Genomic DNA, 20,029 nt, shown 5'->3' on the forward strand with positions numbered 1-20,029 from the left:
TCCATCTCGGACTCCTGGTGTTTCTTTAGTAGCGACTTCATTTAGTTAAGAATAGAAGTTCATTATGGTGATGGAGTAATTATTGGTTAGACAAGTACAGAATGCTGAGTCTAATAGGAGGACAATTTTAACATGTAGCCATATATCACTTGAATAACTGTTCTACAGGGAGGGATCCAAGTTGTCATTGGTTTTAAGTGTTAAAGCTGATCTGTCAATACAATAACCATGCCCATCCAATGTCACCATTGTGTCACGTTCATTAAACACTATGCGCAACGCTTGTAAATTTGTTTCCCTCCATCAATGAAAAAATAAAAAAAAGATTATTACTGTAACACATAACAGAGGCCTACAGAGAATGAATGGAGTGGGAGTCGGGCGTCCAACCTTCTGCTCCATCTTATAATAATATAGTAATATAGTAATAATGGTAAAAATGACCCTTGTTGCCGATAGATTAGAGTACCAGCACTCGGATCTTCACTGATCATTAAATTATTGCCAATCTAAATTAAGGTTCCATTCACTCAACAAGCAAAAACTTGAAAACTATGGAGAGTTGAAGCAGGGTGTTCTGTATTATAATTCTTTTACAATGCTTAAGCGTTATGTGACTGCAAACCCCTTGATATATGGGATAATTAGGGCACAATATAGTAGCAGTAATACATAGCAAATAAACTAATAATCTTATGGTCTGTGCACATGTTGCAGTTTTATTGTGTATTTTTTTGCACAGTTTTGTCAAAAAGCCTGAAAGATTTTCTAGTGCCAGCAAAGTGAATGAGATTCTTGAAGTCTTCTGCACACGTTGCTTATTTTTTCTTTCAGATTTGCAGCAAATTTAAATATGTTTAATATCAATTCTTTTTAGCGTTTTTTGCTGCAGATTCCACCCATACTAATGAGTGGGGAAAATCTGCAACAAAAACGTGCCTATTTTACTCAACATTTTCCCTGCCAAGAGATGCAGATATGGTGCAGAAATTTCTGCTGCAAATACTTAACGTGTGCACATACCCTTAGGGTATTTCTCCATACAGGAGGCGTCTTGAAGCGGTCATCCTTAACAAAGGCTATTGTATGAATTATTAAATACATTTCAGTAAGCAGGATCAATACAGGTTACCTTTTTCATTTCTCATAATTACACATAACTTAATTTATGGATATCTATGGTTTGATTTCTTTGCTTGTGTGGATTGAATGGGTTGTTACAGACATCTGGGGAGAATGTCATGACAATAGCACCTTTAGAAATATATCTATCATATTTTTCGGACTATAAGATGCACCTATGTTTTAGAGTAGGAAATTTGAAAAAAAATTTAAAGCAAAAAATGTGGTCAATTCTGTACTAATATCCCCTGTCCTGGTATATATGGTCCCCTCATCCCCATCCTAGTATGCATGGCCTTCTCATCCCTACCCTGGTATGCCTGGCCCCCTCATCCCTATCTTGGTATGCATGGCCCCCTCATCCCTATCCTCGTAATCATAGCCCCCTCATCCCTGTCCTGGTATGCATGGCCCCCTCATCCCTATCCTGGTATGCATGCCGTAATCATCCCTATCCTGGTATGCATGACCCCCTCATCCCTATCCTGGTATGCATGGCCTCCTCATCCCTGTTCTGGTATGCATGGCCTCCTCATCCCTATCCTGTTATGCATGCTGCCCTCATCCCTGTCCTGGTATGCATAGTCTCCTCAAACCTATCCTGGTATGCATGGCCCCCTCATCCCTATCCTGGTATGTATAGCTCCCTCAACCCTATCTTGGTATGCATAGCCCCCTTAACCCTATCCTTGTATGCATGGCCTCCCCATCCTTAACCTGGTAGGCATGTCCTCCTTATTCCTATCCTGGTAGGCATGTCCTCCTTATCCCTATCTTGGTAGGCATGTCCCCCTCATCCCTATCCTGTTAGGCATGTCCCCCTCATCCATATCCTGGTAGACATGGTCACCCCCATCCCCATCTTGGTATGCATGGCCCCCCCATCAGAAAAACATAAAAAAACCCATAAATTATTGCCTTCCTGCGCTCCCTTGTATCATCCTGCTCCGATGCCTATGTATGCTTGTAAGCAGCGCATGGCAGTGACGTCATGCGCTACTTACAAGCTGAGGACAGCTGCCAGAATACTCACTGCTTCCCATGCCGGGACTATGTGCATGAAGAGCAGTGAATATTCATTGCTCTTTAATAGCGGGCACAGTGGCAGCCCCCGTCTTTCTGCAGCTGCTGGGCGTTCACGTGTGCCCGCTACTAAAGGGTATGAATATCCACTGCATTCCACACCTATGGGAGTGGAGAGCAGTGAATATTCCTTAGCTTAAGTTGCGTGCACATGCGAACGCCTGACAGCTGCAGGAAGCCGGCTGCTGCAGCTAACAGCGTGTCCGCTATTAAAGAGAAATTAATATTCACTGCTCTCCACTCCCATGGGTGTGGAATGCAGTGAATGTTCATTTCTCTTTAGCAGGGGGCGCAGGAGTTAGCTGCAACCGCCTGCTCCTGAATCCTGTGACCCGCTTACCCTCCGCTGGTGCTCCCCCACTTTCCCATCCACAGCCAGATCAGGTACATCCCGACTATTACCCCCCCATCCATTTTCTTACACATTTTTGGAGGGAAAAAGTGCATCTTATAGTCTGAAAAATATGGTACTTTGAAAATTGGTGACGTGTTTAATACCTGTTTTACCCAGTGTATATACCAGGATGAGGGACATATATACCTGGGAGACATATGTACCTGGAAAGGGCCCAGGTGGGGACATGACTACAGAACGGGAGAGGGGAGCCACACATATGTTCTAATAGGATTTAGAATGCTACAAGGGCCCATAGATCTGACCAACATGCAAGGGGGGTGGGGATAGGAGTCAGGTCCAAATTTTGCATCAGGTCCCATTGGACTCTGGTGCCCTACTGCAATAAGCAGGGTGGATAAAAATCAATGTTTTTTAAAAAAAAAAAATCGGATTTTTTTTATTTAAATCGGATTTTTTTGATTTAAATCGTATTTTTTTCAATAAACTGCTTTTTGAGGAAAATATTTTACCATCCAAAGGTTCTTCCATCATGAGATAAAGCTGAGTTGTTTAACTCGGTAGAATAAAGGCTGTATATGTGTAACATTCACAATGCCAGGCTCTTCCAGAGGTTTCTGTAGGATTAGTGGGCAGTTTCTCTCCTATATTATCAGATGCTCGCTTTACTTACGCAGTTCTCAAAACTGAATTTGGTCCCAGCCTCTTCTTCACGGCAAAAATGTTACAACATGAACAGAGTTGAGAAAAATACCTTAATCCTATTGTTCTACAAACCTATGAATACAGAATCAACCCCTTCAGTGCCAAGTCCAAGAAGTTAGACAATATGTTTCTGATTGTTTGGAGTGGAATAGATCTGCACAACACAAGAAGAATGTGAATCTTAGTGTGAGGAGGAGGAAGGGCAAGCAGACAAGAAAATGAAAGTGAAACTTTGAGCACAATACTGCAGCATAGCCACAGACAGACAAGTCTGGATCTGTTTGTGTGTACGATCTGAGGTTTATTACATTCTTTCCTTATAATGGCAGCAGGCCGTAAAAGAGACCCAGTTTGGGAATATTTTAATGAAGCTCCTTCGCCTATCGGTAAGGCAGGCATGCGTGCAAAATGCAAACGATGCAACAAAGAGATGCAAGGCCTGGTGGCGCGAATGAGGCAACATCATGAGAAGTGCGGTGATGAAGATGAGTCATCACCGCACTTCTCATGATGTTGCCTCATTTGCGCCACCAGGCCTTGCATCTCTTTGTTGCATCGTTTGCATTTTGCACGCATGCCTGCCTTTCTGATAGGCGAAGGAGCTTCATTCATTAAAATATTCCCAAACCGGGTCTCTTTTACGGCCTGCTGCCATTATAAGGAAAGAATGTAATAAACCTCAGATCGTACACACAAACAGATCCAGACTTGTCTGTCTGTGGCTATGCTGCAGTATTGTGCTCAAAGTTTCACTTTCATTTTCTTGTCTGCTTGCCCTTCCTCCTCCTCACACTTAGATTCACATTCTTCTTGTGTTGTGCAGATCTATTCCACTCCAAACAATCAGAAACATATTGTCTAACTTCCTGGACTTGGCACTGAAGGGGTTGATTCTGTATTCATAGGTTTGTAGAACAATAGGATTAAGGTCTTTTTCTCAACTCTGTTCATGTTGTAACATTTTTGCCGTGAAGAAGAGGCTGGGACCTCTGTGGAGTCAAATTCAGTTAGGTAGAAACTTTGATTTAAATCACTGATTTAAATCAAACCTTACTGACTAGTGATTTAAATCGTGATTTAAATCAGTTAGATTTAAATCAAATCCACCCTGGCAATAAGTAGTAAAAATCTGTTCTGTTCATAGAAAGATGAATGTCTATTCTCCGTGGTAAAGCTATGTAGCAGAGGTGGGCAATTAATTTTCCCGAGGAGCCACGTGAGAGACCTTGACTGTTGTGGAGGGCCGAACCAAAATTAATTCTGCTCAATATTAATATTAGCATAATTATTTATACTAATATTTTTTGTATCACTTAATATTGAGCAGAAATATGCTGACATCCCCCTATATACCGTATGAGCCCCCACATAGCCTATTATATACAAATGAACCCCCTATAAAGTATGAGTCCCCACTTAGCCTATATAAGTGTGAGCTTCCACATAGCCTCCTGCATTTAACATGAGCCCCCATATAGCCTCCTACATTCTGCGTGAGTCCCCACATAGCCTCTAATATACAGCATGCGCCTCACATAGCCTCTGATACACAGCGTGTGCCCAACCTAGCCTTTGATATACAGTATAAGTGCCCCCACACAGCCTCCTATATACATACATGCTGAAAAAAACCATACTTGATTCCCTCGGTGCCCTGCTCCAGCTCTGCATCCTGAGTGGGCAGTGGGTGGGGGAGGGCATGGTGCAGCCCGTGGCCCACTGTTTCAGTCCCTTTGCAGTTTCGGTCCTTGGGTTAGATTGGAACAGCCAGAGGGCTGGAAGTTTGCCTGGGTCTTCTATATAGACGCATCTTTATCTGCAGCCCCAGTGGTTCAATGGACTTTGCCGATTACTATGAGATATTCCAAAAGTGCTGTCATGTTTTGTAATTCTGTACATTGGAATACATTGATAGGTTACTTATACCAAGCAGTCCGTCTATAAATCATAATGTTGTAAGACAAACATTATTCATGCCAAGTGATCTTTTAGTTATAAGATGCACTTGTATCTGATTTATTTTGTTAAATCAGATTTTTTTTTATTGAAAACATTTGTTTTTGCTTGTTACAATTACCCCCCTCATAAAAACCAATGAAGAAAAGTTGCAGAATAGACAGAATCACTGACTGATATTGTCATTTTGACATTTAAAATAATATTTAGCAACATTTTCCCACATTTAAGATAATCTTAAAAAGCCAATTACATTACTTACACCTCCTTCCTTATATCTCCCAATTCCCCAAAAGAGAGACCACCCATGACATTTAACCCACTTTTCTTCAGTTACAAAGTATATAAATATAACAGGGCAACTTTGTATATGGTCCATGGAATTATGTATTTATAGGCTTGTATGTTATGTTTAAACCCATCACTCCCTCAGACAGACCCTCATAGCTTAAAAAAAATCTGTAAGCAGGATTTTTCTAAGTAAACTACAGACACTGTCAGGTTAGTGCTGTTATACTGATTAAAATGATACCTGGGGTGAGGAAATCCATCCTGTGTAATCAGTGTTAGATGTTGTCAGTTGAGGATACGTTCGTGCTCCGTTCCAGGACTGTAGGCAGAGTCTTATCTTGGTGCTCTGGCCCAGAGAAACCAAGGAAAGACCTGCCCACTGGCCCCCCGAAGCACAAACCTGTTCCGCATCATAGAGACAGACTGTTTGTGCTTCGGGCGGCCTGTGGCAGATCATTCCTTGGTTTCTCTGGCTTAGAGCAGGAAGATAAGACTCTGCCTACAGTCCCACCCCGGAGCACGGGCATCTCATTAACTGAAAACGTCTAACACTGATTACACAAGAATCGCAAGACAAATTTCTTCACCCCAGGTATAATTTTAATCAGTATAACAGTGGCAACCCGACAATGCCTGTAGTTTATTTAGCAAAATCCTGCTGACAGGTTTGCTTTAAGATCTTCTTACTTAAAGGGGTTGTCTGGCTTTGGAGTACAAGTCTGCAGTCACTTAATGCATGTGCTGTGAGGATTTGCTGGCATCGGGCGCATGACCGCAAGAATGCAATTTGCATACATGTCGTCACTTGATGAATAGATATTCACGGCCTCGCTTAATACAAGTTTATTGAGCGACATTGCATATATCTAGTCAGAATGTGGTTGGAAGAATGCAAATCGCATACTTGTGGTCACATGACGGCCCGCTCCTGGCGCAGGACAGGGGAATGCTCACAGTGCGCATGGATTGAGGCGTACATCTCTAATCAGACACTCCAGATCACGCAGAGGTGTGTACATCTTTGTGAATCAAAAGCATCTGACGCCACTACACACCCTCATCTTCTAGACTGGCATGGAAAACGCCGGTCTTGATGAATTGGAGTCATTGTCTTGAAAGCTTTGTACCAAGATTATAAATTATCTTCTATCTATAGCTTGCAAGATAATTTACTGATTACTGGGGGGTTAGACTGCTGGAACCCCTACCGTTGTGGAGAACTGAGCTCTGCCTCTGTCGGTTGGGCATATGTACTTCTGCTCCATTCATTCTCTATTGGAATGCTGAGAGTTGTTTTCCTGACTCCCCCATAAAAATGCATGCTTGGTTAAGCAGAACATGCCTGTGTTTTTAATGGGAAGAGAAGCCTCTTCCAGCCACCTAGTAGTTATTTCCTCTGAAGGGAAAATGTAAAAATCTTATGTTGCTGCCCCCATTACATATTATATCACCTGCCCTAATTGGCCAGATCAGTCAGTCGTGGTGGATATGGTCAGCATTACTTTATCCATCATAACCCAAATCATTCTTCGCCATGCAGAGAGCAATTGTTCTCTACAGGACTGCGGTTTCTATTAAGTCTTGTTTTAGAATAATTTTCATATACAAACTCTTGTTAGGAGGTATACTTTTGGCCCACAGCAATATACACTTGTTTAAATGCTTGGTTATCATATAGACCCTCTGATAGTTGATTATCAGTTTATTGAATAGATGGACATCATTTATATGTAGGGAACTTATCGGTGAATTCATGCTGCCCAAACCACCGGATGCACATGGGAGAGACCTGTAAATCACCTAGAGTGGTGCGTGTAGAGCTGACCTTGGGCAGTGCCATACTAGTCATGTCTCTTCTGTTGGTCCCCACCTGGCTGCAATTGCGCAGCCATGCTCTTATTCTTGCTGCCTGTTGCTTAAGCATAATGAATAGACTATTCAGGGTTCCCTTTCATCATGCCTGGTTGTTTGATCTCATACGCGAAAAACCACCACAAGAAGTTTCTGGCAGGGTTTTCTCCCCACTGAGACCCGAGCATGCATATGTATGGAGTTGAGAAGATCACTGTTGGCTGACATCTATTGAGGTGTATGGCTGCCTTTAGTGAAAGTGCTTGATTCTCAATAGATTTAGATTTTTTGACACCTAAATATCATTTACCATTATCTATTGAACAGCTTCTACTTTGTGAAGTATTTGTACTGTCCAGTGTTAATGTGCCTTTGTCTGTGCTTGTACCACATTTGTGATGTCCTTGCTTTGCCTTCTTGTCCTGCTCAGGTTCTGTTCTGGCGGCCTCAATGAGCACAGTAGGGAATGTTAATGGATATCATACTTGCCAAGGTGAGCATGTCTGTTCTGTCTTGCGCATTCCGTCAGCCTTGGAAGTTTTTTTTTTTTTACTCTATACACCGTACTTTGTTTTAATAGATTTGACTGGGATTCAGTGTGATGTTTCTGAGATTACTCAGAAGTATGAAGATCTTGGAGTGGCACTAAATAACCGCGAGGGGCAGTTGTCCACCATGTTGGAAAAGATGAAGAAGGTTCAACAAGAAACTAATCAGATGCTGATGTGGTTAGAGTCTAAAGAAAAAGTGATTACAGCTGTCAATGTTTCTCCAACGAAGAGTGAGATTGTTAGAGCACAAGCAGAACAGAACAAGGTAAGTCTCCAGTACTGTCAGGCAGTGAAAAAACAAAGATTGTCTACCAAAGATACCTCCTCCAACTTTCATTTGAGCCATTTTGATATATCTCCTTTGCAAAGGGTAATAAGTAACACAAATTAACTCCTTTTCTTGGCGTAATAATGAAAGTATGGTATACTTTTTTTTTCTTTATTTAAAAAGAAATACAGGTCATAACGCAGACAAGCGGGTCCCATTGGTATGGGTTTATGTGTATTGAGAAAGAAAATATGTACCATCCGGGGGGCGATCCAAAAGTAATGATAATCAATACTAAACACAATGAATATAGTCAAATTTTTTTTTAATTTTTTTTACATAGTCTCCTAACAAGTCTATACATTTAGTCCATCTCTTTTCTAAACTTAGAATTCCCTTAGAAAAAATTCTTGATCTTGACCCTCAAAAAAAATCCCCAACAGCGGTTATCACGTCGCTATTGTCATCAAATTTCTTGCCCCGCAGGTGTTCCTTGAGTCGAGGAAAGAGAAAGAAGTCACTAGGGGCTAGATCTGGCCAATAGGGGGGGTGTTCCACCCGTTCAAAGCCCGCTTCTTGAATGGTAGCCATGGCAACTGCAGCTTTGTGAGCCGGCGCGTTATCTTGGTGAAACAGCACTCCAGCCCGCAGTTTGCCGCACCGTTTCTCCTTGATAGCCTCCCACAATCTTCTTATTTGTTCTGCGTATTAGGAGCCCGTAATAGTGGCTCCCTTCTCCAAATAGTCCACCATAATAATTCCTTCATCGTCCCAAAAAACGGACGCCATAACCTTCCCTGCTGAGCTTGACACTTTGAATTTCTTCGGTGTCGGTTCGTCGGCTCGTTTCCACGTCATCGATTGTTGTTTAGTTTCGGGATCAAAGTGGTGGATCCAGGTCTTGTCCATGGTCAAAAAACGTGACAAAAAATTTTCCTTGTCTGCTTGGAACTTTTCGAGATTTGCTATTGAAATGTCAACTCGTTTCTTCTTTTGCTTGTCGGTTAACATTTTTGGCACCCAACGCGCTGAGACCTTTCTCATATGCAATTCTTTTGCAAGGATTCATTGAATACTGCCATATGAGATCCCTGGGACCTCAGCTACATGCCTGATAGTCACTCTTCGATCTGCCAATACAACTTCTTCAACTTTTTTCACGTTTTCTTCATTGAGGGACGTGGATGGGCGTCCTTCACGATGTTAATCTTCCGTCGATGTTCTTCCCAGCTTAAATTCCTTTGCCCAGCATGCAACTGTGGAATATGGAGAAGAGTCCCCCAATGTTTCCACCAAGTCGCTGTGTATGTCTTTGGTAGTCATTTTTTTCAAGCAGAGGTATTTGATGACGGCTCTGAGCTCGTTTTTTTCCATTTTGATGTTCACTCCTCGGCAGTTCATATTCAAATGAATGTAGCTCCCGGGAATCGTGGTCTATTTAAGTAATTTTTTTTTCCTGGACTAGTGGGTACCTAAGAGAGAAGAAAACATTTTATTTTAATTTCTGTGTGCAATAGAAATAACCGATTATCATTACTTTTGGATCGCCCCTCGTATGTTCTGACACAGTCAGCAGTGGGCACCACAAGGATCAATATTGGGCCCAAATCTCTTTATTAATGATCCCGTGGATGAGATTGGAAGTAATTTGTCAGTCTCTGCTCATGGCATAGAACTTTGTAGAATAATAAAAACTGAGCTTGACAATATAATATTGCAAAACGATCTAGATAAGATGTCTGCATGGGTAGATGAGATTTATTGTTGATAAATGTAGAGTAATGTACCTATTCCTGAGTAGTCATATTGCTGCATTTACAATTGTGTGAAAAAGTGTTTGCCCCCTTCCTGATTTCCAAATTTTTGCATGTTAGTCACACTTAAATGTTTCAGTTCACCAAGCAAATGAAAATATTAAACAAAGATAACACAAAGAAACACAAAATGCAGTTTTTAAATGAAGGACTTTATTAAGGGAAAAAAGGGAAATCCAGACCTACAAGGACGTGTGAAAAAGTGATTTACCCCTAAACCTAATAACTGGTTGGGCCATCCTTAAGGTACCGTCACACTAGACGATATCGCTAGCGATCCGTGACGTTGCAGCGTCCTGGCTAGCGATATCGTCCAGTGTGACACGCAGCAGCGATCAGGCCCCTGCTGTGATATCGCTGGTCGGGGCAGAAAGTCCAGAACTTTGTTTCGTCGCTGGATCTCCTGCTGACATCGCTGAATCGGCGTGTGTGAAGCCGATTCAGCGTTGTCTTCGCTGGTAACCAGGGTAAACATCGGGTTACTAAGCGCAGGGCCGCGCTTAGTAACCCGATGTTTACCCTGGTTACCAGCGTTAAAGTAAAAAAACAACCACTACATACTTACCTACCGCTGTCTGTCCCCGGCGCTCTGCTTCTCTGCTCTGGCTGTGAGCGCCGGGCAGCCGGAAAGCACCACGGTGACGTCACCGCTGTGCTTTCCGGCCGCTGTGCTCACAGCCAGAGCAGAGAAGCAGAGCGCCGAGGACAGACAGCGGTAGGTAAGTATGTAGTGGTTGTTTTTTAACTTTAACGCTGGTAAACATCGGGTTACTAAGCGCGGCCCTGCGCTTAGTAACCCGATGTTTACCCTGGTTACCGGCATCGTTGGTCGCTGGAGAGCTGTCTGTGTGACAGCTCTCCAGCGACCAAACAGCGACGCTGCAGCGATCCGGATCGTTGTCGGAATCGCTGCAGCGTCGCTTAGTGTGACGGTACCCTTAGCAGCAACTGCAATCAAGCATTTTGATAACTGGCAATGAGTCTTTTACAACGCTCTGGAGGAATTTTGGCCCACTCATCAGAATTGTAGTAATTCAGCCACATTAGATCTCAATTAGTTTGTATCGCAATTGTTCCAGAATTTCTTGAAATCGCGGCATGATGTCTAGCTTTTGAGGATCATTTAGTCTACTTCACTTTGTCATGCAGGTCCTATTTAAGTGATTTCTTGATTGAGCACAGGTGTGGCTATGAAATTTCAACTCTGCTTCCCATAGATGTGATAAACCACAGTTAATTTATGGAGAAAAAAAAAAAGAAAAGACACTGCGCTACAGCTAAGTGAATATAGAATGAAAGCTCGTACACTCACACAATGCTAAAGTGACACTTAGGGTATGTGCACACGTTCAGGATTGCATCAGGATTTGGTCAGGATTTTTCATCAGTATTTGTAGCCAAAACCAGGAGTGGAACAAATAGAGGAAAAGTGTAATAGAAACATATGCTCCACTTCTGTATTTATCACCCACTCCTGGTTTTGGTTACAAATACTGATGAAAAATCCTGACCAAATCCTGATGCAATCCTGAACGTGTGCACATACCCTAACGGTTGGAGGTATAAGTCGAAAAGGGTTAATAAAAAAGTACAATGTTGGTGGTGAACATAGTACTTTTTTATTAACCTTTTTCGACTTATACCTCCATCCGTATGTGTCACGTTAGCATTATGAGAGTGCATGAGCTTTCATTCTATATTCACTTAGCTGTAGCCCCGTGTCTTTTTTTTCATTTTCCCCATTTGATTATTTATCTGACACTGTGCACAGAGGCTGTCTAGACACCAGCAGCTTACTCTTTTCCCACTCAGGGGCGCCAGTGTATTTTCATTAGAATTCACAGTTAATTTTATGTTTTAAGGGAGTGGGCGGGGCAATTCCTTTTTCACACAGGCCCTGTAGGTTTGGATTTCTTTTTTCCTTAATAAAGACCTTCTTTTAAAAACTGCATTTGTGTTTACTTGTGTTGGCTTTGTCTAATATTTAAATATGTTTGCTGATCTGAAACATTTAAGTGTGACAAACATACACAAGAATAGGAAAACACTTTCACACAACTGTATATTAAATGGAATTATACTTGGGACTACAGAACAGGAGACAGACTTGTGTTTTCTGGTTACACGTAAAATGTCAAGCAGCAGCTGCACAGGCAAATAAGATTTTAGTTGTATAAAAGGAGAACTAAAAACCTGTGATCTCAGTGTTTTATGACCCTTCTATAAATCGCTTGTAAGGTCACATCTGGAATATGGGATCCTTATTTTTTTTAAATAATATTGGGAAGTTAGTTCAAAGGCGGGCAACTATATTATTACATGGAATGGAAGGCTTCTCCTATAATGAAAGATTAGAAAAGTTGGGCTTTTTTTTAGCTTGGGGAAAAAAAGATCTCAGAGATGATCTGCTTACATATATACAGTATTTTTTGAATGATTAAACACACTTTTTCCTCCCAAGTTAGGAAGGGAAATTAGGGTGCTTCTTATAATCCAAATGTAGCTTACTGGGGGCAGGGTGGGGGGTTCACAGGAGGCAGGAAGCATGGCAGTGTGCTTTGGTGAAAATGGCCACCGAAGGTGGCGCATGCGTAGACTGAGATCTTGGCTCCCTCTATGACTCTGCTTTTCTGCCGCCGTCCCCCAGTAAGCTACCATAAATTCGAACTATAATGGCAAGTTCACACAGGGCGTTTTTGCTGCTTTTTTTTCTGCAGCAAAACCTGATCATCTTGGCAGGAAAGAAGCAGCGTCAAAAATGCAGGTTTAGGTGTGTTTTTGGTGCGTTTTTTTGTTGCGTATTTGGAGCTTTTGGTGCGTTTTTTCTCTTTGTCCTTGGATTTTCAGCAGCAAAAACGCAGCAAATAATGATACCTGCGTTTTTTTTTCAACACCCATTCAAGTCAGTGGGTGAAAAAACGCAGCAAAGACGCTGAAAGAAGTGACATGCTCTGTCCAAAAAACGCAGCAAAGCACAAAATACTGATCAAACAAAAAACCAATGTGTGTGCATGAGATGTCTGAAATCTCGTAGGCTTTGCTGGTATTGTAAAAAGCAGCTGAAAATTAGCATTAAAAAAAACACAGCAAAAAAAATGCAGCGCAAAAACGCCCTGTGTGAACTTACCCTAAGTCGGACCACGATTTTATTCTAAATTTTTTTTCTTCTATTTTCCTCCCCAAAATTTGGGGTGCATCTTACAGTCCTAAAAATACGTAAGTAGATGTGTGGTCAATACAAAGGCACATGACTTATTCCTTGTAAAGACCTTGCAAAAGACCAGGGGACATTCATTACACGTGTAGGAAAGGTGATTCCGGCAGCTAAATAGGAAAGGGTTCTTTCCAGTCATAGTAGTCAGACTGTGGAATACCCTACCGTAAGAGGCAGTAATACACTATATAAGCATTTTAATAAGGACTAGATGCTTTTCTCCCAACAAATGACACTGGGTCATTTTGTTCGGTCTATGTAACTATATACATATTTGTTCAGAACTGCAGCTCACGCTGGCTTTTACCTACACTTTGGCTGAAGACAAAAGCAATGGAAAATGTGATGAGCAAGAACGATTTTCAGACACATGAAAATTAGCATAGGTGTCGGAAAAAAATGGGGGTTTTTCAGTAATGGGTTCTCGGTGGTTACTTTATCGAGAATAGAAAATGTTAATGAATGTGCATCTATACATGTATGGGATGAGGTGCCTGTTTTAGTGACTGATTGGGGGGCTCAAAATGTGTTGTTAAACTCCACATTGAAAACAGTGGCAGCTACATCTGTTGGCCTGCTGTCAATTGGCGCATAAACTTGCTTGAGGTGCTTTTTTTTTTTCCTCTTCAGGAATTTATATCGGAACTCGAGCAGAGCTCTGAAAAAGTGGAAAAGTTGAAAGCTGAATTGAAAGATTTGCTGGAGAAGTATCCAAACTCCCCTGAGGCTGAAACCTGGAGGCAGATGCTGGAAAAGCTTAGTAAGAATGAATTAGAACACAAAAAAAAATTGATATATATTTTTATGTTTTCACCCAAGGGAACAATTTATCATAAATTGTCTTGTGGTAGTAGAAGAATAAGACCCTCAGATCAGTCCTATGACATTTGTGTTACTGAAGTTGCACCTTTAGATCACGACTATGAAGATGAAGTAACCTTTATTTTATGAATACTGTAACGAAACAGCGACTATGTGTTTCTTCATTGCCATTTAGATGAACGGTGGGATCGAACTAAACAAGTGACCTCTGAACGGCAGCAAAAACTGGAGGAGTCTGCCAACCAGCTGGCAACCTTCCAGGCTGCTGGCTCCCAGCTACTGCCATGGTTGACAGAGAAAGAGTTGATGATGAGTGTTCTGGGGCCTCTTTCCATTGATCCCAACATGTTGAGTGCCCAGAAACAGCAGGTTCAGGTAGGGCGAGTATTTTCAACTATATTTTTTAAAAGAATGCTTTTATTCTTCTGCCTTTTGTCATGAAGGAATTGTTCTCTGCCCATGCTTGGATAAATCAAGAGATGTTTAGATCCTTTATTTTATACTTTTTTTTTTTTAGCTTCCGTTTGCTAATGTTGGATATTAATGTACAGTTCTTTGATACAAACGTTACTAAGTTATTACTCTTGTGTGTTTTATGATATATTCAAATCTAGGTAAATAGAGGGTTAGGCTGGCACTGAACAATTTTTTTTGGCGAAGTGTCTTATAAGGCAGTCTTGTTAAAACATTAAAGTGTCTTATGAGTACTGGCTTGTAATTTATGTATTCTGCTCTGTTGTGCCTTGACTCTGTGTATTCTGATCTGTCACATTATGCAAACACTTCTGTGTTATTTTTGTTTCAGTTTATGTTAAAGGAATTTGAAGCTCGCAAAGCCCAGTATGAAGAACTAAAACATGCCGCCTATGGTATCCTAACAGGACCTGGAGATGAGTCTCCATCCACCAGCCAAGTTGAGGATGATTTCCATGAAATCAGCCAGAAGTGGACAGAATTAACCAACCGTCTGAATTCCAGAGCTGACCATATTGACCAAGCTGCTGTGAAAAGTACTCAGTATCAAGAGGTCTTACAAGGACTTACAGAGAAAATAAAGCAGATCGGCAAGAAGCTAGGTGCACAGCCAGCGGTTAGCACCCAACCTGATGCTGTGAAGCAACAGCTGCAAGAAACCAGCGGAATTCGCTCAGAACTAGAGTCCCTTTCTCAGGAAGTTGCTGAAGCACAGATCCTATGCAGCGAATTGTCTGAGCTTGTGGCGGAACCGTACCTTAAAGATGAGCTTCAAAAACGGCTTGACACTGTGGCTCTTCCACTTAAAGGAATGGAAGATTTGGCAGGTAATTCTGTTTTCTCATTCATACTGTCTGATTGTTCCACTTTATCTTTTACATATACCATAAATCCACACACATACATATATGTCTATAGATACATAGATATACGCAAACAGTGTACTGACTTAGTATTTTATTTTGCAGGAGATCGTGTAAATCGGTTGCAGACAGCTCTTGCCAGTTCTCAACAGTTCCAGCAGATGTTTGATGAGTTGAGAAACTGGTTGGAGGAAAAACAGATACAGCAGTCCAAGTGTCAACCAGTGTCATCCAAACTGGAGAAGCTGCAATCTCTTCTTCAGGAGCAGGAAGAATTCCAGAAAACATTGAACCAGAATAGTGGATCTTATGAAATGATTGTTGCTGAAGGTGAGTCTTTGCTTCTCTCCTCTCAACCTGGCGAAGAAAAAACTGCACTTCAAAATCAACTAGTGAGTCTGAAATCAAACTGGGAGGAGCTTGGGAAGAAGACATCGGAGAGACTCTGCAAATTGAAAGATTGTTTGCATAAAGCCCAGAAGTACAAAAGACACGTTGAAGATCTTGTGCCTTGCTTAGAAGATTGTGAGAACCAACTGAAAGAAATGCAGGTCACTCTTGACCCTATGCAGCTTGATGCCCAGCTTCTCAGGGCAAAGGTTCTTCAAAGTGAAATGGAAAAGAAACGTTCTCTGTTGGAGATGATGAACAGTACTGCAGACCTCCTAACAGAAGCTGCTGAAGTTGATGACCAAGAAATTTTAGAGGAGAAAGCCCAATTGAATCAGAGGATGGACAGTGTCACAGAACAGCTGCACGTGAAAACTGGATCTGTTGAGGAGATGTCTTTAAGGCTTAAAGAGCTTAATGATAGTTTTAAAAATATTGATAAGAAGCTGGAAGGAGCAAAACATCATTTGGAGATCTATGCAGCACTTGGCTCCCAAGCTTGTAGCAGTAAGAACTTAGAAAACATGAAGTCCCAGCAGGAAATGCTCAAGAACCTTGACACACAAGTTCAGTACATGAAAAACCTTATTCAAGGTTTAACTGAAGATGCCCCAAAAGGCTCCGATGTCTCTAGTCTCCTACGTCAGGCAGAAGATGTACAACATGACGTTGAGAGTGTAAAACAAGAGGTGAATGAGTGTTGTTTGAATATGGAACAAAAACTTCAAGGAATTGGTCAATTTCATGCTCACGTTAGAGAAATATTCTCCAATTTGACTGATCTAGATGATGAACTTGATAACATGGGCCCGGTGGGACGTGATGTGGACAGTCTAAAGTCACAAACTGAAGTCATCCAGAAGTTTTTGGAAACTCTGCAAGGCTTAAAAGCCGATGTGGAGTACTCCGAAAAGAAATGTAGAGTTATGTTAGAGAATGAGGGAGGACCGGATCTTATTGCATTAATGCGTGAACTTGGCACATTGAATAAGCAGTGTGTTAAACTTACTGAAAGGGGCAAAAATCGACAGGCGCAATTGGCAGCCACACTTGGAAGAATTGAGGACTTCAACATGAAACTAAAAGAGTTGAAGCACCAGATTTTGACCGCAGAGGGCAGCAGTGCATTGCAGGAGCTTGTGGGTACCGAAGTAGAAGCCATCAAGCAGCAATTAGGAGATTTTAAGGTAAAAATTTTTTACTTTTCAGATTTCTCATGAGAGAGTAATCCGTTGTGAGCCGGAGTGGTATTTTCTTTTTGTTTCTTTATGATGATGCCTTTCAAAACTCTTAATCACATAAGAATATTATTATATTGTGATTACCGTGTTGATTTTTAGACGGCAATGCCTGAAGGATATTGCTGAAATTTAAAGCATGAGATTTCAAAGAGTTGATAGTGGAGTGTTAGGTATAATTGTTTATAACAATTCTGATGTGATATAGGACTCGCCGATCATCTGATATGTACAGCATCACAACTTTCCTTGATGGCAGATGTTAGGAGACGGTGGAGGGTCAGTTATGATGGATTATGACTTGCCTGTTCCTTTCTTTTTGACAGAAAAGACGACCCTTTGCCATTTATTAAATTTAGACAGTATTTAAAATATATGCTTCAAAGTGTGAAAGCCCCCAAAATGTACAATCAGGATGGAAAAGGGAAAGCCCTGGGACTTGAGAAAGGTTTTCTAATAATCTGTTACTGGAGAATGTTATGGCCAGTGGAGCGCGTCATTTTTCTAGTTTTAATCCAGGCTCATGTTCATTTATATACTGGTCGGCTTGAATTACAATCGTGATTCTGACCTACGTGAAAAAGACTGATGTATTTCCAGTAAAGTGTAATCCAATACAACTTTGCAGTTAACAGTTTGGTGCACGAGGTTGGATATTAGAAGGAAAATGTCTGAGCTCATGGGAAGTGGAGACAATAGCAGGAAGAAAATGTGAACAGGCCACAAGTCAAGTTGTGCCAGAGAGGAGGCCTGGAGAGCAGTAGATGTTTAGCGGAATCTCCATGGCTATACATGTTTACATGGTGCCAGGAAGCTGTGACCACTCATTTGGAGGAAGTTATAGTGTCCTCTGACAGGCTCTTAAATATGTCATATGTCTCACTTATATTCCCAAACATCTTTCTGGACAGTAGCCATCGATCTGATGGAGCTAAGGTCTGTAAAGTGAAGAGTGAGCAGCTAGTGAATGTATTGAAGGTTGCCATACAGTCTGTGTCTGAAGGACATGTAATCTACTGGACGTTCATGGTAGTGCACCCCTGTTATGTAAATCTAGAAGGGGTGCATCAAGGCGGACACATTTAGGTTGTAGCTAGAAAAGGTAAAAAAAATACGCACCTGAACAGATGCAGTGTGCCAGCCTTCTGTTGTTGGTAGTGTATGAATACATTGACACCGTGGTTTTGCCAACCCACTTATCAATATGGTGTGCTGATACCAGCTGGACAGTTTGAGTGAGAGGGGACATACACCATTTTTAAGGGGGATGGTAAAACCGGACACACTTTTTTTCCCAATGGGGGGGCGGGGGGGAAGGGGCTAGTAAAGGTACCTTCACACTGAACGATATCGCTAGCGATCCGAGACGTTGCAGCATCCTGGCTAGCGACATCGTTGTGTTTGACACGCAGCAGCGATCAGGATCCTGCTGTGCCATCGTTGGTCGGCGCAGAAAGTCCAGAACTTTATTTCGTCGCTGGACTCCCGCAGACATCGCTGAATCGGCGTGTGTGACGCCGATTCAGCGATGTCTTCACTGGTAACCAGGGTAAACATCGGGTTACTAAGCGCAGGGCCGCACTTAGTAACCCGATGTTTTCCCTGGTTACCAGCGTAAATGTAAAAAAAAAAAAACACTACATACTTACATTCCGGTGTCTGTCCTCTCCGGCACTCTGCTTCTCTGCACTGTGTAAGCGCAGCGGCCGGAAAGCACAGCGGTGACGTCACCGCTGTGCTCTGCTTTCCGGCCGGCGCTTAGTGCAGAGAAGCAGAGCGCCGGAGAGGACAGACACTGGAATGTAAGTATGTAGTGTTTGTTTGTTTTTTTTACATTTACGCTGGTAACCAGGGTAAACATCGGGTTACTAAGCGCGGCCCTGCGCTTAGTAACCCGATGTTTACCCTGGTTACCAGGGGACTTAGCATAGTTAGTCGCTGGAGAGCTGTCTGTGTGACAGCTCTCCAGCGACCACACAGCGACGCTGCAGCGATCGGGATCGTTGTCTAGAGATCGCTGCAGCGTCGCTTCATGTGACGGTACCTTAACAGCGATTTTGGTTTCACCTTGATTTTTTTTTTTTTCAATTTACTTTTCTAAATTTTTTTATTTATTTCACACATTGTGCCCCTTAATAAGACAATAAAGATGTACAGTGCAGACCAAAAGTTTGGACACAACTCATTTAAAGATTTTTCTGTATTTTCATGACTATGAAATTGTAAATTGTACAATTCACACTGAAGGCATCAAAACTATGAATTAACACGTGTGGAATTGTATACTTAACAAAAAAGTGTGAAACAACTGAAAATATGTCTTATATTCTAGGTTCTTCAAAGTAGCCACCTTTTGCTTTGATGACTGCTTTGCACACTCTTGGCATCCTCTTGATGAGCTTCAAGAGGTAGTCACCGGCAATGGTCTTCCAACAATCTTGAAGGAGTTCCCAGAGATGCTTAGCACTTGTTGGCCCTTTTGCCTTCACTCTGCGGTCCAGCTCACCCCAAACCATCTCGATTGGGTTCAGGTCTGGTGACTGTGGAGGCCAGGTCATCTGGCGTAGGACTCTCCTTCTTAGGCTAGGTTCACATTGCGTTAGTGGGTGTCCGCTAACGGACTCCGTTACATGGCGCAATTGTTGCAATTAACGCTATGTAACGGATCCGTTAGCGCACCCATTGACTGCAATGTGGTAACGGATCGCTAACGCATCGCAAACGTATGCCATTTTTGGCGTGCGTCTGCGATGTGCCGTTAGTTTCGGACGGACCTCGAACGCTGCTTGCAGCGTTCAGGGTCTGTTCCTCGCTATCGCAGATCGGGCATCTGCGCTAGCAGGATTGCCAAACGCAATCCCTTTTTGGACATTGCATTAGCGCAATCCATTAGCGTATCCGCTAAACGGATTGCACTAACGCAATGTGAACCTAGCCTTGGTCAAATAGCCCTTACACAGCCTGAAGGTGTGTTTGGGGTCATTGTCCTGTGGAAAAATAAATAATGGTCCAACTAAATGCAAACCGGATGG

The 20,029-nt window shown here is 42.1% G+C and overlaps 1 protein-coding gene across 20 annotated transcripts in view; it reads left to right on the top strand.

Annotated features, from left to right (window-relative positions):
- Positions 1-20,029, top strand: part of MACF1 (microtubule actin crosslinking factor 1) — a 343,633-nt gene that overhangs the window by 216,638 nt on the left and 106,966 nt on the right. For all 20 annotated transcript variants that reach the window (XM_069757084.1, XM_069757099.1, XM_069757094.1 and 17 more), the window contains 6 exons: positions 7,794-7,856; positions 7,944-8,179; positions 13,841-13,970; positions 14,208-14,407; positions 14,838-15,333; positions 15,475-16,946. In XM_069757084.1, coding sequence (XP_069613185.1) covers positions 7,794-7,856; positions 7,944-8,179; positions 13,841-13,970; positions 14,208-14,407; positions 14,838-15,333; positions 15,475-16,946 — 2,597 coding nt within the window. The remainder of the gene's footprint in view (positions 1-7,793; positions 7,857-7,943; positions 8,180-13,840; positions 13,971-14,207; positions 14,408-14,837; positions 15,334-15,474; positions 16,947-20,029) is intronic.

The sequence above is a fragment of the Ranitomeya imitator genome, chromosome 3 (genome assembly GCF_032444005.1).
Source record: "Ranitomeya imitator isolate aRanImi1 chromosome 3, aRanImi1.pri, whole genome shotgun sequence".
Classification (NCBI taxonomy): domain Eukaryota; kingdom Metazoa; phylum Chordata; class Amphibia; order Anura; family Dendrobatidae; genus Ranitomeya; species Ranitomeya imitator.